Source organism: Danio rerio, chromosome 24 (assembly GCF_049306965.1).
Source record: "Danio rerio strain Tuebingen ecotype United States chromosome 24, GRCz12tu, whole genome shotgun sequence".
Taxonomy (NCBI): Eukaryota; Metazoa; Chordata; class Actinopteri; order Cypriniformes; family Danionidae; genus Danio; species Danio rerio.
In genome coordinates this window covers 40,445,731-40,462,361 of record NC_133199.1, presented here as the reverse complement: position 1 = coordinate 40,462,361, position 16,631 = coordinate 40,445,731, and the positions used below count along the sequence as shown (strand labels likewise).

Below are 16,631 nucleotides of genomic sequence, written 5' to 3'. Positions count from 1 at the left end.
GCGGTCTTGCGTCCTCGTGTTCTCGTGCAACGTCATCATCAGCTGCCTAAGTTCAGTTCCAATACTCAAGACCGCAAGTACGGAGGACGCGTGAAACTTCCCGGATGTAATCTTGATATCGAAGACGCACTGATGCAGACTTGAGCACCGAACTCGCTCTGGAAGTCCCAGAAGTCATTGCGACTGAAGGTGGGAAGCGCTGCATTTTATCTAGATTTATTATTAAAGCATAGATATGAATTATTTACCTCAGGAGTTTTCCTAAATGAAACGGTGAAAGTAACCATTAACATGAACATCTTAATAAAGGAATAAACAAATTAAGGGTGTTTGTTTGCTGAAATTCGTATTAAAATTAGTTTTATTTATATTGTGCAGAGTATATTTATAATGTTTTTATGCAAAGTATATATTTTGGAGAGAAGGGAAAACAATAAATCGTTGTATAGACCTTTTTCATGGCTGCTGCATGGAGGGCGCCATAGCGACAGCGTCTTCCGGTAGAATGCGAAAAACTTCCGTAGAAAAAGAGAAACTCCATGATGGAGTTATCAAGACATTCAGAAAGAAGAAATAAATTGTGTGAGGCTGATAACTGCAGCCAGAAGAGAGAATAACGTTAAATTTACTGTCCTGCTCCATAGACGCTGCATTACAAACGTTTTTTGTCATTTGATGCAAAGATGACGTAATACATACGTAAATACACATACATGTACATACCTGTAAGTTTTTTTGAAATTTAAATATTCAAAACTTTCAAGCATTTAAGTTTATGATGACCTTTAAACGTGTCATAAAAGTCTTGTGAAAAGGGTCGATATAGATGATGGGAAAATTATTAGCCCTGCTGTGAAATGTAACTTTTGTCAAATATTGGTGTTGTTTAACAGAGAAAAACAAACACATTTTTAAACATATTATTAATGACCAATTTCTAATAACAGTACACTAATAACGTGATGACAGTACATACTGTTTTACTAGACTTTAAAGTGCAGTTTAAGTCTTAACTAGGTTAATAAAGCAGGTCATTGGACAACAGTGGTTTAGCCAATCAAATATATATAGACGTACATGCGGTGCTCAGCATATATGAGTACACCCCATTTTGAAAATGAATATTTTTATCCATTTCTCTGTGAATATGAGTAATATATTGTGTATTTGAACAAAACTGATTTATTAAAATAATATTTTAGTCACAGAACATCTTTAGAAATGAAAAGATAATATTTTTAAATTCAAGCAAAATATTGAAAACAAATAACAAACTAAAACATTTCAATTTTTTTTTTATTATTTTTTGTTTCTCTTGTTTTTTGTTCTTTCAATTTTTTATATTTGATTTAATATTTTTTCCTAACATATACATTTGGACTAGTAATTTTTGAACCATTATTGTAAGTTATTTTGTTAGATTAGCTGCAGATTTGGCTTCAGTACTGACTAATCTAATGTTTATGCACAAATATAATATTGTAAAACGTAACGTTGACTTGAAATTTTCCCCGGATGTTGGTAACAACTAAAGAAATCCATATATGTAAAGATATCAAAATTTTATTAGTTTACAAATTAGGTTATGTGCAATAATATGAAATGACACAGAGAAAGAGTAATTTTTCAAAAGTAATAATATAATTTAATAATTAATTTAATTTTATAACCTTGAAATGCTTTTAAGAAAAAATAAAAACTGATTTTGTTCTAGCCGAAATAAAACAAATACGACTTTCTTCAGAAGAAAAAAATAATCAGGCATACTGTGAAAAATACTTTGCTCTGTTAAACATCGTTTGGGAAATATTTGAAAAAGAAAAAAAATTATAAAAAAAAATCACAGGAGGGCGAATAATTTTAAATTTTCCCAATATTTATCTATTTACAGCGTTCCTGATCAAATAAATACATTTTTGAGCTCTAAACATCTAAACAATAGTCTACATTACACTTTTGCTCTAAATAAAAGTCGTGCTACCATTTTTAGGGAATTTTTTTTCAAGTGAGTTGTTTGACAGAAAACCCAAATCTCTCTGATTTACAACAACAACATCAGCAGCAGCAGAACGCTCTTATCTGTTGTTGTGTGGAGAGCGGAAATGTCTCTCATTGTTTAATAGAGCAGGAGGTCTCTCAGGCCCTCGAGTAGCCTCAAGAATATCTCTCCTCTTTCACACACATCCTTCAATTGTTTCTCTGCTCATTTCCTTTCTTTGTGCGTTTACCTTGCAGCTTAAACGCATTTTTGAGCAGCACTTCTGCATATGATGAGTAATGCAGAGAAACTGAACTTTAAATGGCATGCAATTCAACAAAGGCAAATAGAAAAATCTAAAAGTAAAATAAACAACGTGTCAAAGTGTACATTTTCATAAATCATTAAAAAATGATCAACTAGTTAGATTATCAGTTATCTGACTGCTGAGATAATGAAGGGAAACTATTCAAAGAAATAAATAAAAACAAAAACGTTTATGAATATCAATACAGAACAGCATAATCAGAAATTACTGCAAAAAAAGATGCCTAATAAAAAAGGTTATTACTGAAACTAAAACAAAAACCATGCATCTAAAAATCATTTTTTACTTGTAACAAATGTAATAAATGTATATTTTTTTGCTATGCTTAAATATTTATAATTTCCATTAAGCTGTAAATGCAGTAAAATTAACAAAATGATAATAAAATTATTTTAAAATGTTAAAAAACTGAATTACAATTGTACAATACGTACAAAAAATGACAGAAAAGTGTGTGGTGTTAGAATATTTATCTCTAAAAACATTAGATTTATAGATAACATTTTAAATTGCTAGGTAAAAACCCAAACAATTTAAACATAAAAATAAAACAAAACAAACAAAAAAAAAATCTAAAAAATGAGTTGTGTGTAATAACAATAAACTGACACTAGGAGAAATCCTGAACTACTGAAATGTATTTAATACTTTCTATAAAGCTTTTTTTTTTTTTGGTGCTGGCAGCTTAAAGACGCATCTTATAAGGAGAATGAAGTCACATTCATTGCTCAGCTGTGAGGTTTTCACAGACTTCAACAGAGTGTAAAAATCTTGATGGTTCTGTGGGTCTCGTCTATCAAATTTGATCTTTAATTTGTATATTCTATTGGATTTGCATCAGGTGATTGACTGGGCCATTCTACGGCTTAATTTTCTTTCTCTGAACGCATTTGAGAGTTTTCTTTGGCTGTGTTTTGGATCATTGTCTTGCTGAAATGTCCTGCCTGTTTTCATCTTCATCCTCCTGATAATTTAGATGTTGGACTGAAGCAGCTGAAATTCATTTGCAATAAGGAAGGGCAGAAGGTTGCTGAAGAACTACTGAGAGATTTCAGCTGCTCTCTGGGCTTTTACTGCCTTTCCAACTTCCCTTTCTTCATGAGTTCAATGCTTTTTTATGTGTCATTTCATTTTTATTATGCATAACTTACGCATAACTAATTGTAAAGTAATTAGATTAGTTTCCTTTGCATATATGGATTTGTTTGGTTGCTTTTCGGTAAAAATTTCAAGTCAACTGCACCTTCAGACACCTTTGTTTTCTGAGAAAAATTGTGACGTGTTCAATTCTAATATATATATATATATATATATATATATATATATATATATATATATATATATATATGTGTGTGTGTGTGTGTGTGTGTGTGTGTGTGTGTGTGTGTGTGTGTGTGTGTGTGTGTGTGTGTGTGTGTGTGTGTTTGTGTTTTTTTTTATATTTCTTAAATAATGTTAAACAGAGCAAGTCATTTTTATAGTTTGATAACATTTTAACATCAACATTTTATGTCTGATAAAATTTTTTCTTCTGGAGAAAGTCTTATTTGTTTTATTTCAGCTAATAATCCTGACTTCAACTGTATACACACACACACACACACACACACACACACATATATAGTGTGACAAGCATCCCATGAAGCTATCAGCATCGTCCTGGAGAGGAACGAGGAACACCTGGGCCCTCTCATTCCCAACTAATCAGCACCAGCTGCAACTCATCCAAGACCGGCTACATAAGCCTCACCAAAAGAACCAGAAAGGGGGAAGCATACGAAGGAAACAGAGCAGTAACACTTATTCTCCCTTTCTTTCCTCTAGACAGCAGTTGGTGACCGATCGGGTTCCTAGACCCATCTCACAGACACTGAGCACCCCACGGATGAAAGAACATCACCCGCTGGAGCACCCCTTTGGATCTTGCACTCATGCACCTTTGTAAATAAATCCACCCTCTGGGATCTAAACTTTAATTCTTTTGTCGTGTGATTCTTCAGCCCATCACACTGGTGGAGAATGCGGGCAGAAGAGTGAAGAATCACCGACACCCAGACTCCCACTCATCTATTTAAAAAAAAAAAAAAAAAAAAAAAAAAAAAAAAAAACTTTTATTTATTTTTTTTTTTTTCTCTTCCTTTTGTGTGCAGGCGAGCGCTCACTCCCCCTACAGGATGGATGAACTTCTCCAGCGACTCACCGAGGTCAGCATCCGCCAGCAGCAAGTGGCCGAGCATCTGGCAGCTCGTCAGGACCAGACAGAGCAAGAACTTTTTGCCCTGCGTCTGGCTGCTGCACAACGTGTTCCGCTACCAGACCCTCGTGCCCGAGCCACTCAACTCCTTCCAAAGCTAACCCCTCACAATGATATTGAATCTTATTTACAAATGTTTGAAACCACTGCTACGAATGAAGGGTGGAATGTCGACGACTGGCCGCAGGTCCTGGCTCCCCTGCTGACTGGTGACGCCCAGCGCACCTACTTTTCTCTCCCCGATGGTGCAGCTACCACTTACCAGGACCTGAAACGGGAAATCCTGGCCCATATGGGACTGTCATCCACATGTGCAGCTCAACAGTTTTTTGAGTGGACATATAAGCCCCATCTGCCGGTCCGTGCCCAAGCAGCGGGTCTCACACGACTTGCGAGACATTGGCTCTTGGCGGAAGACCCAACGCCGAGTCAGGTAGCGGAACGGGTGGTCATCGACAAATTGCTCCGGGCTCTTCCCCGATCCCATCGACGAGTAGTCGGAATGAGAAACCCCTCAACCACCCTGGAGCTCATTGAGGCGATTGAACTGGCGGATGCGACCCTACATCGGGAAGGAGGGGAGAGAGCGCCGCCTTTTCCCCGGAGGGTGGTCCAGGAGCGACGAGCGCCAGAGGACCCTCAACGACCGGTGAGCAGGCCGACGATTCCCTCTCCACGGGAGGAGCCCATGCCAACAGAGGTTTCAACACCCCCCTCACGGACCTGGCTGGCAGGCTGCATTGTACACAGAGACCTACCCGAAGGAGCCCCAGAAGCGGATGTCAAGGTCAACGGAAAACCATACCGGGCCCTACTCGACTCTGGTAGTGCGGTTAGTCTGGTACACGCACGGATTTTGGCCCCACGGACTGGGTCAAAGACCTTCCTGCCTATCACCTGTGTCCACGGGGACACCCGTCAGGTCCCTGCCCGTCATGTAACCATTTCAGCCGGCCCTGATACCTGGCCAGTCGAGGTGGGAGTGGTGAGAGATCTACCAGTTCCTGTGCTCCTTGGGAGAGACTGGCCAGGTTTAGAGCGCCTGTTAGCCGCAGCTTCCCAACCTGCCAGCCCCAGAGGGAGCCGTCACCGTAAAAAGCCCAACCGAAGACCTCGTCAGCGACCCGTCCTTCTGGCATCAGACAGCGGGAGAGATGGTGAGTCCCCCTCTCATAATACTAACCTGTTTTATGATGTCTTTCAACAGGTCACAGGAGGGGGCTCATTTGCTAAGGAACAACAGGGAGACGATAGGTTGAAACATTGCTGGACCCAAGTCCGAGTCATAGAGGGAAAAGACAGTCAGCCTGGTCCCCACCCTCTCCCATACTTTGCTGTCCAGAATGGCCTGCTTTACTGGGTCGCACAGCGGAGGGGGGAGGAAAAACTACTGCTGGTCGTACCCCGATCCAAGACTGAAGCAATACTGGAACTGGCCCACTCCCATCCCATGGCAGGACACCTTGGGGTGGCCAATACAGTCCAGCGGATACGGGACCGTTTCCACTGGCCAGGACTGGAGGCAGATGTAAAGCGGTTCTGCCAGGCCTGCCCCACCTGCCAACGAACCTCACCAAGGACACCTCCCCCGAGTCCTCTAATTCCATTACCAATTATTGAGGTGCCCTTCGAGCGCATTGGGATGGACCTGGTTGGGCCATTGCCTAAATCTGCCCGGGGACATGAGCACATCCTGGTGATTGTTGACTATGCTACCCGTTACCCAGAGGCGGTGCCCCTTCGGAAAGCCACCGCCAAAGCCATCGCCCAGGAGCTCTTCTTGCTCTCTAGTCGAGTTGGCATCCCCGCAGAGATCCTGACCGATCAGGGTACCCCCTTTATGTCCCGGCTAATGGCTGACCTCTGCAGGCTGCTGAAGGTGAAGCAGTTGAGGACCACTGTCTATCACCCCCAGACAGATGGCTTGGTTGAACGCTTTAACCAAACACTAAAGCAAATGCTAAGACGGGTCGCCGCGGAGGACAAGCGTGACTGGGACCTTATGCTGCCCTACATTCTCTTCGGGATCCGGGAAGTTCCCCAGGCCTCAACTGGCTTCACCCCCTTTGAGCTCCTCTTCGGACGACAACCCCGTGGCCTCCTGGATGTGGCAAAGGAGGCCTGGGAGCAGCAGCCGGCGGCCCATCGGTCTGTGGTGGAACACGTCAAGCAGATGAGGGAAAAAATCGACCGTGTCATGCCGTTAGTCCGGGAGCATCTGATTACAGCACAAAAGGCCCAACAACGCCACTACAACAGAGCAGCACAAGCACGGGAATTCCAACCAGGAGATCGGGTCATGGTCCTAATTCCAAATGCAGCTTGTAAGTTCCTGGCCACATGGCAGGGCCCCTACACGGTATTGGAAAAAATTGGACCAGTGACCTACCGGGTGCAACAACAAGGAAAACGAAAGGCAGATCAGTTGTACCACATTAACCTTCTAAAGAAATGGATTGGAACTAGGGTCCAACTCGCTGCCCTCGCCACTTCTGAACCCGTGGTTGTTGACATCAACCCCCATCTCTCGGCTGCTCAAAAGGGGGATCTGCGGCACCTGATCGGTCAGTTCCCAGATGTGTTCTCTTATCTCCCCGGGCAAACCAGCCTTCTCCAACATGATATACGAACACCGCCAGGAGTCATCATACGGCAGCGGCCCTATCGGGTCCCTGAGGCTCGTCGGCAGGCTATAGAAGAGGAGATAAAACAAATGCTAAAATTAGGGGTGATAGAACCCTCATCAAGTCCATGGTCCAGCCCAATCGTGATGGTCCCCAAACCTGATGGCACCCTCCGGTTCTGCAATGACTTTCGTCGGCTTAATGAAGTCTCAGAATTTGACAGCTACCCCATGCCTCGTGTGGATGAGCTGTTGGACCGCCTGGGAAGGGCCCGGTACATCTCTACCATAGACCTAACCAAAGGCTACTGGCAAGTACCACTGTCTGAGAATGCCAAACCTAAAACTGCCTTTTCCACCCCCAGTGGTCATTGGCAGTACCGGACCCTTCCCTTTGGCCTGCACGGGGCCCCTGCCACATTTCAACGTATGATGGATATCATACTCCGGCCCCACCACGCATATGCCGCAGCATACTTAGACGACATTGTGATCCACTCGGAGACATGGGAGGATCATCTGGACCGTCTACGGAGGGTGCTGTCTGAACTCCGGAGGGCTGGACTCACGGCCAACCCTCATAAGTGCCATCTTGCTCTCTCTGAAGCGAAGTACCTGGGTTTCCAAGTGGGAAGAGGACTCATCCAACCCCAAGAAAAAAAGGTTGAAGCTGTCCGCATTGCTCCCAGGCCGGTGTCCAAAATCCAGGTACGAGCATTCTTAGGGTTGGCAGGGTACTATCGCTGTTTTATCCCTAATTTCTCCTCTTTAGCCGCCCCTCTGACAGATCTGACCAGGAAGGGGAAACCAGAGAAGGTAAACTGGACGCCGGCAGCCGAGGAAGCCTTCAGGAGCATAAAGACAGCACTGACCTCAGAACCAGTACTTCGAGCTCCTGATTTTGGCTGTCCCTTCCTGCTGCAGACGGATGCCTCTGACACAGGACTAGGAGCTGTTCTGTCACAGGTTCAGGAAGGGGAAGAGCATCCGATCCTATACATCAGCAGAAAGCTGACCCCAGCCGAGAGAAAATACGCCGCCGTAGAAAAAGAAGCCCTTGCCATCAAGTGGGCAGTCCTGGAGCTGCGGTACTACCTCCTTGGCCGCCAGTTCACCCTGGTTACCGATCATGCACCTCTGCAGTGGATGGCCAGGGCAAAGGACACAAATGCCAGGGTGACAAGATGGTTCCTCGCGCTCCAGGACTTCCACTTCAATGTGCGTCACCGGGCCGGGACTGCCAACGCCAACGCTGATGGACTCTCTCGGATCTGGGCGGCTTTTGCAGGTCTGTCAGGGGTCACTCCCCACCCACCCCTTAATTCTCCCCTATTGTCTCATATCATCCACAGGACCAGGACGCCACTTAGGGGGGGGGAGTGTGACAAGCATCCCATGAAGCTATCAGCATCGTCCTGGAGAGGAACGAGGAACACCTGGGCCCTCTCATTCCCAACTAATCAGCACCAGCTGCAACTCATCCAAGACCGGCTACATAAGCCTCACCAAAAGAACCAGAAAGGGGGAAGCATACGAAGGAAACAGAGCAGTAACACTTATTCTCCCTTTCTTTCCTCTAGACAGCAGTTGGTGACCGATCGGGTTCCTAGACCCATCTCACAGACACTGAGCACCCCACGGATGAAAGAACATCACCCGCTGGAGCACCCCTTTGGATCTTGCACTCATGCACCTTTGTAAATAAATCCACCCTCTGGGATCTAAACTTTAATTCTTTTGTCGTGTGATTCTTCAGCCCATCACAATATACACACACACACACGCACGCACCCACGCACGCGCACACACACACACACACACACACACACACACACACACACACACACACACACACACACACACACACACAGTAGTCAACATTTGAAATGGTTCAGACCCTTTATTAAAGTAGTCCTAAAACTACCAAACAACACCCATTCTTGTCTAAGGACAATTTGGAAAATAACTACCATTTATGGCAAAATGTATGTATGAAAACGTAGTCATACCTCTGTGGTTATTTTGGTATAAGTAACTGATAAATAAATAAATAAATACATAAATACAAAAGTGGTGTACTGCATTACATTTCTGAGACAGTAATATTAAAATATAATCACAATAAAATTACAGTAACTAATATTATACAATGTATTACAATTTGGAAGAAAAATAAATTTAGCCATAGTGTTAGTATATCTATATATTTCATATGTAAACCCACAATAATGTATTAAAGCAGATTCAACCAACACAAGATGTCCTGACACCACAGGGCGATCTACAATCTAATTACTTCATCTTGTCATGACTGTTTTAAAAGTACTGCTTTAGCTAAATGTGTGAGTAAAACAAAAAGAAGCTCAGTCTTACCTTAAAACCACCTCCATAACACACCAGTTCTGCTCGTCGATAGTACTCATGTTGTCACTAAAAACCGCCCAGCAATAATCACCGTAAAACATCAGGACCTGCTCATCACAGCGGCGATATTGTAAATTCTGATCCTGAAAAGTCTCTGAGTCACAAGAGATTCATTCAATTACTGATACTGACAAATTATGAGTATCTTCTTATCACATGAACCATTTCAAAATGTGATGCTACAGTAAATCTTTTGTTTTTCATTCAGTAGATGCTTCTGTCCAAAGCAACGGACAATAGAGGAGGCATTCAGGGATTCAACACGAAGAGGCAATACACACAACAAGTGCTAATTATACAAAAAAACTGTTAGTGCCCAGAGAATAAAGTGCTAGAGTAAGGAGGGGAGAGTGTTTTTTTAGAGAGAGAATAGTGTTTCTACAGGTGGTTTGTCAAACCCACTCACCAGTGTGAGGCATACTTCCGAAATGCACTTTTTTGAGATATATGAAGTGATTGAAAGAAAGTAAGGGTGACACATTGGCTCAGTGGTTAGCACTGTCGCCTCACAGCATCCTGTTGGGTCAGTTGGCATTTCTCCCTGGAGTTTGCATGTTCTCCCCGTGTTGGCGTGGGTTTCCTCCGGGTGTTCCGGTTTCCCCCACAGTTCAAACACATGCATATAGTGGAATTTAATAAACTCCCAGTACTGGGTTGGGCTGGAAGGTCTGTGTAAAACACATGCTGGAATAGTTGGTGGTTCATTCCACTGTGGCAACCCCTGATAAATAAGGGACTAAGCCAAAGAAAAATGAATGAATGAATGAATGTAAGAAAGTGTCTGATGTAAATTTGTCAGAGAGATGACCAGAGAAAATTAAAAAAGGGTTTAGCTGAAAATTAAATAAAATAAAATACATAAACATAAGAAATTTATATTAATAATTGATGTTTTCGTTTATATTTTTAAGAATTTTATTAAAATAACATTTAATATGCTTAATAAAAAATGGGAAATTGTGGTCCTTGTCCTGACGATAAATCTGACCTTAACATTCATTAATTAATTAATTTTTCTTCGGCTTACTCCCTTATTTATCGGGGTCGCAATAGTGAAATGAACCGCCAACTATTGCAGCATATGTTTTATGCAGCGGATACCAGTGGCAACCCAGTACTGGGAAACACCCATACACTCTCACATTCACACACACACACACACACACACACACACACACACACACACACACACGCACACACACACACACACACTTATATACTATAGCCAATTTTTTCATTCATTCATTCATTCATTCAATTATTCATTCATTCATTTTCTTTTCCGCTTAGTCCCTTAATTATTATCTGGGGTTGCCACATTGTAATTAACCACCAACTTATCCAGCATTTGTTTTTACGCAGCAGATGCCCTTCCAGCCGCAACCCATTACTAGGAAACGCATATACAATCATTCACACACATACATACACTATGGACAACTTAGCTTACCCAATTCACCTGTACCGCATGTCTTTGGACTGCCGGGGAAACAGGAGCACCCAGAGGAAACCCACGCCAACACAGGGAGAACATGCACACTCCACAAAGAAATGCCAACTAGCTCAGCCGGGACTCAAACCAGTGACCTTCGTGCTGTGAGATACAAGTGCTAACCACTGAGCCACATTGTCGCCTGCCGATGACACATTTTCTGAATCAACTAGGACAACATTAAGCTAAAAATCTGCATTAAACACTATTAAAAAATGCTTTATTGCTCTTTTGTATACTCTACGCTTGTTATCGCTTTAATGCTCTACTGAAGAAACATACAGTGTCTTACAGGTTAGTCACTTTTAGATTGTAATACATTATAGATTGAATTCTTAGATATTTGTAATGAATAACAAATCCAAAACATTAAGATTCTGTTTTTGCAGTGTAAAGATCTCCAGCACACTATATTGAAGAAAAATAAATAATTATTTATTTACTGTTGCATTTTGCTATTCGTTCCACTGTACAATATGTATTCACCACTTTAGAAAAACACTTAATTTTTCCTGAAACTGGTTGTTGGTGTTGTAGCTCTTCATAAGTAAAGATTGATGCTTGTGATGTGGTTTCATGTCATCTAGATTACATCTTGAAAGTCAGAAACAGATGTTTTCGGATGTAGATAAAGCTAAACTGAAGACTGCAGATTTGCTGCACACTATACAGAGCGATAAAAAATATATGCTTTTACGTTGAAATTAAATGCCTTTTACACTGAGATGTCTTTCTTTTACACTAGAATGTCTTCCTTTTACCCTTTAAAAGTTCACACCCGTCCACTTTGAAATCATTTGCATTTATGTGTAGCGAATTATGTATGTTTGTCGGATTTATGTATATTTGCATGTGTGTTTTAGGGGTGTTTGTGCACGGATCGAGCTTATATACTAGTGCAACACTTTATAGGCGTATATGCATAGATCAAGCTTAAGTGAATCTATCGAAACTGAAGACTGAAGATTTGCAGCACACTATAAACAGCAATAAAGAAGAAACATATAAAAAATATAGAGATTTTTTTGTCGCATTTTTGCTAGTTGTCCCACTTTAACGATTTAAATTTAATTAGGTTTAATCTGTAACTTTTTCTTTCCTAAATTCAAAGTAGATTGTATTGTGTGATGCAGATAGTACAATTGTAGTTTTTGTTTAGCCACGTTATTATTATCTTTTTATTTGTTGGTATGGTTTATTTATTTAATTGTTTGTGTTTAAGCTGATACTGTGAATTCTTTTTAAAATTGAATTGTTTTTGTCTTTTTTTGCTGTAATTTGCCATAAAATTCATAAATAAAATGATTAAAAAGTTAAATCACAAGTGAAAAAATAATACACATTTTGAGTTCATATTGAGATCGTTCATTGACACAAAATTGATATCTAAATTACTATGAAATCTGCTATATTTACAGTACAATACGAAACTAAACTGAACTAAAAAAAATCCTATATATATTTTAGAAGAACACAAATGAAGTATTGGGGTGGCACGGTGGCTCAGGGGTTAGCACTGTCACCTCACAGTTTTGCAGTTGTTTTACGGGTTTATTAACGATAAGCTGGTTTGAAAGCATCGGTATTGTAGTAATATACATAGCAATGAATACTCATTTCTTCGCTTTCTCAGTCCTTCTACAGCAGGGGTGTCAAAACTCAGTCCTGGAGGGCCGGTGTGGTGCAAATTTTAGATCCAACCCCAATTAAACACACCTAATCTAACAGCAAATAAAGCTCTGTCTAGGTATACTAAAAACTTTCAAGCAGGTGTGTTGAAGGAAGTTGGAGCTAAACTACGCAGGACACCGGCCCTCCAGGACCGAGTTTGGACATCCCTGCTCTACAGTACTTGTATTTATTAAGGTTAGTAGAAATAACTGAGATCTTATATTTTAGTCTCTTACCTTCAAACACTGTTTTGTTATCCTGTGTTATTTGACCTGAGAATAGAAATAAAGCATTTAATAATAATCCCTGATATAAAACGACATTTGTTTTCATATCAGATCGATTCTGTTGCAAACCGGAAGGTCATTCGGTTCAATTACTTTGAGAGAAATGCATCAAAAAACTAAATTATGTATCACAAATTGAGGATTAATGAAGAGAAACTATCATCTTTGCCAGAAACTGAACATTAGTTACTACATTATTACTTTGTAGGTTTTGCATATTACATTATAACAAGGGTATATGTCACTCCAAAGTATGGGGCACCACATAGGATTTAAAGTTCACTCCTTTAAAAACTCTTGTTTTTTGCTGAAACTGGTTGTTGGTGTTGTAGGATAACATAATGAAGTTTGATGCTTGTGATGTGGTTTCATTTCATCTAGGTTACATCGTGAAAGTAAGACACAAAACACTTGCTTTTAAATGTAGATACAGCTAAACTGAAGACTGGAGATTCACAGCACACTATACAGAGTAATAAAGAAGAAACCTGAAAAAATATATGCTTTTACACTGAAATGCCTTCCTTTTACACTAAAATGCCTTCCTTTTACACTGAAATGCCATCCATTTGCATTGAAAAGCCATCCGTTTCCATTAAAAAGCGCATACGCATAGATCAAGTTTATATGTATATGTGAGTATATACAGGTGTATTTGCATGCAGCAAGTTTATATATACGTGTGTGTTATTGTGGGTATATCCGCAAGGAACAAGTTTGTACAGTACATTTAAGCGACTGTAGCTATATACACAAATGCTAGGTTCCACATTATTCCTTCGTGTTGCATCAACACAAATCGATTATGTTAACTTCATCGTTTTTACAAATTAAAGTGGATTGTACATAAAGCAATTAGGTTGTTCAAAAAAAAAAACCTGAAGAATTGTGTTGTTTCAACTCATTTTAATAAAGTAGTTTGAACACGCAGTAAAAGTCTTTTTTTGGTGTATGCATGCATCAAGTTTATTTTATATAAAAGAAGTTTTAAATTTAAAAAAAATTATTTAAGGTCAAAATTATTAGAGGGTTAAGCTATATATATATTTTTGATAGTCTACAGAACAAACCATACAATAAAAGTGTCCTGAAAAATATCTAGTCAAATATTATTTACTGTCATCATGACAAAGATAAAATAAATCAGTTGAAAGAAATGAGTTATTAAAACGATTATGTTTAGAAATGTGTGTGTACATATGCATTACATGTATTACTGTGGATTTCATTAGTGTGCATGTGTATCCTATACAGTATTTGTGAGTAATTTACAGATACATGCACATGTTTTATTTGTGTTAATAAGTAACATCTGATTTCACCCAGTAAGTGTGTTTATGTTCACAACTTAAAATAAAACCATGTGCAAAACAAAGTAGTAATAAATTCAACAAACCACTAGTATTTTTGGTGCTGACTACAAGCCAAGCTAATTAATTGTATAGTTTGTAATCTCATTCGGTCTCAATCGGAACGGTTTCGTCAGTCAATTCAGTCACTAGCTATGTTTCCATCCACCTATTTTTAAGCGCATTTTGGATATGCGTATAAAAAAAACTGGTTGATAGAAATGCCAAGATGCGCATAAGTTTTGAAAACGCACAAAAAAATGTATCCGCATAACCTAGTAGGATAAACATTTTATTTGATAAGAAAAGATGCGCATAAACTTCGACGGAAACACTTTTACCGAACAAATTCCAGCATGCGGATTAAAACAGATTTTGTTATAAGTGACCATGTGATGATGAAAATGTGTGTGAATGGACAAACCAGCAGGCTGAGCACACTGTAACACATCTGAACTGTTTTTGCTCATTCTAAAACGCCTTAACCATTTCAATATTAGTGTTATTATATTATTAATGACCTCCAGAACTGTCAAGAGCGTCTGCGCTCTGTGTCTCAAGGCTTCAAACACCACCAAGCGTTCATTTTGTTTTAGTATCGTCTTCTGAGGTGAAAGTCATTTATTAAATGAAGAAAAGATTCACGCAGTTTCTTCTACCTCAATAAATTCCGTTTTTACTGTTGATATTTGGTGCCAGGTAATCAGGAAGTGACTATATTGTTCTCTTTGACTCATTGGATGAAAACAATGCTTTATTCGCAAATGTTGTATGCGATAATTCCATTTTGCGCATAAAGTTCATTTGCTCTTTTTGATGGTAACATATAGCTACTGTTGGGAGTGATAAATGAGTTTCTGGCATTATATGATCATATTTATTGGCATATTTTGAGTAAAAACAACTCTTTGAAATGAAGTTTGTTTGATAAATTTGTAGGAGCAGTGAACTGGCTCAGATGGCTCAGTCGGATTTGGTGAACTGACTCAAAAAAAAAAATTCAATCGAGAGTCAAATGTGATTCTGAACCACTCACAGAGGCTCTAATGTAATAAACAATGTTCTGTTTCTGACACAGAGGATTATTTCACCTTATAAGTCCTCAATGGATTATGAAGAGTAACATGTATTCATTTTGTTTTGCCTATATATATTTTTTGACTCTCAAAGTAATGGTAGACTTTGACTTGAATTTAATTAATACCAAGGACCACTATTTTAAAAAATCCTAACATAAAAAATAGCTCAAAATCCTTTTTTTAAATTGTACATCTTAGGATGGCGAGCAAATTAAAATACTTTTTTAAACTATAACTTTAAAATGTAGCTCTTATTTTCTGTATTTTGCTCTTCATCTTCATGCTTTTCTTTCATTTATTTGTGCTTAATTGCATTATAGGACCTTGATCTTATATTGTGATGTATTTTTGGTGTTGTAAATTACAGTATAAAATCCAGACTTAATTCTCTCTATATTATTTCTTTTATTATGTTAAGCTACTAAAATGTTTCAAAAGTCGCTTTGTTAAACTGCAGAATTTAATTTTCAACATCAGAAGTCAACAGAGCAGATATCAACATCCCATATTGCAATTTATAATCATAAACACACCAAAAAAAGTCGATCACAAAATATAGAACCTGTTAATTATCAGATATATTTTACAGTGTACAAAAGAAAACAGAGATTTTAAACACGTTTGATTTCTTACCTTCAAAAGCAGTGATGTTTTCTCGCGTCGTCTGACCTGAGAATAGAAACAAGCGGTTTAATAATCATCCTCATCCCTACCAGACATCCATCAACACACTCAGTTCTCACAATGAGTCTATTCCAAACCCAAATCAGCGTATCATACGATATCTGTGGATCATGTGTCCAAGATAAAGTCATTATCGTCAGATAAAGCAACAGAAGATGTCCTACCACAGCTCACAGACAGATCCAGTAAAAACACCAGAAGTCCCGAGAGGTAAAACATTGTGACAGACAAAACGCATGCGGTAAAGGAGCTGTGAGTGAATAAACGGCTGTAGTCGGAGTGTTTAATGGGAGAAACAAAAGAGGGCAGGAACACGGGGCCACTGTGATTGTGTGTGTGTGTGTGTGGGGTGAAAGAAAACACTCCACCCATTTACAGTCCAGTGGGAGTTCATGGATAGTTTGGGATGAGACATTTCTGTAGAGCTGCAGTATTTTTTCTGGAGAAAACAGGAGTGGACAT

General features: G+C 39.6%; 1 protein-coding gene across 6 annotated transcripts in view; it reads right to left on the bottom strand.

The window, feature by feature from the left end:
* LOC137489268 (receptor activity-modifying protein 2) overlaps window positions 1-16,631 on the bottom strand; it is a 73,229-nt gene that overhangs the window by 4,821 nt on the left and 51,777 nt on the right. For 3 of the 6 annotated variants that reach the window (XR_012399525.1, XR_012399526.1, XM_068217250.2), the window contains exons 1-4: window positions 16,334-16,427; window positions 16,119-16,154; window positions 13,007-13,042; window positions 9,557-9,701 (exon numbers count right to left, since the gene is read on the bottom strand). Coding sequence is in view for 3 of the 6 variants with exons in the window: in XM_068217250.2 (XP_068073351.1) it covers window positions 9,557-9,701; window positions 13,007-13,042; window positions 16,119-16,154; window positions 16,334-16,388 (272 nt within the window). In the remaining 3 variants the exon portion in view is untranslated. The other 3 variants (XR_012399527.1, XM_073941091.1, XM_073941092.1) reach the window with 2 other exon arrangements.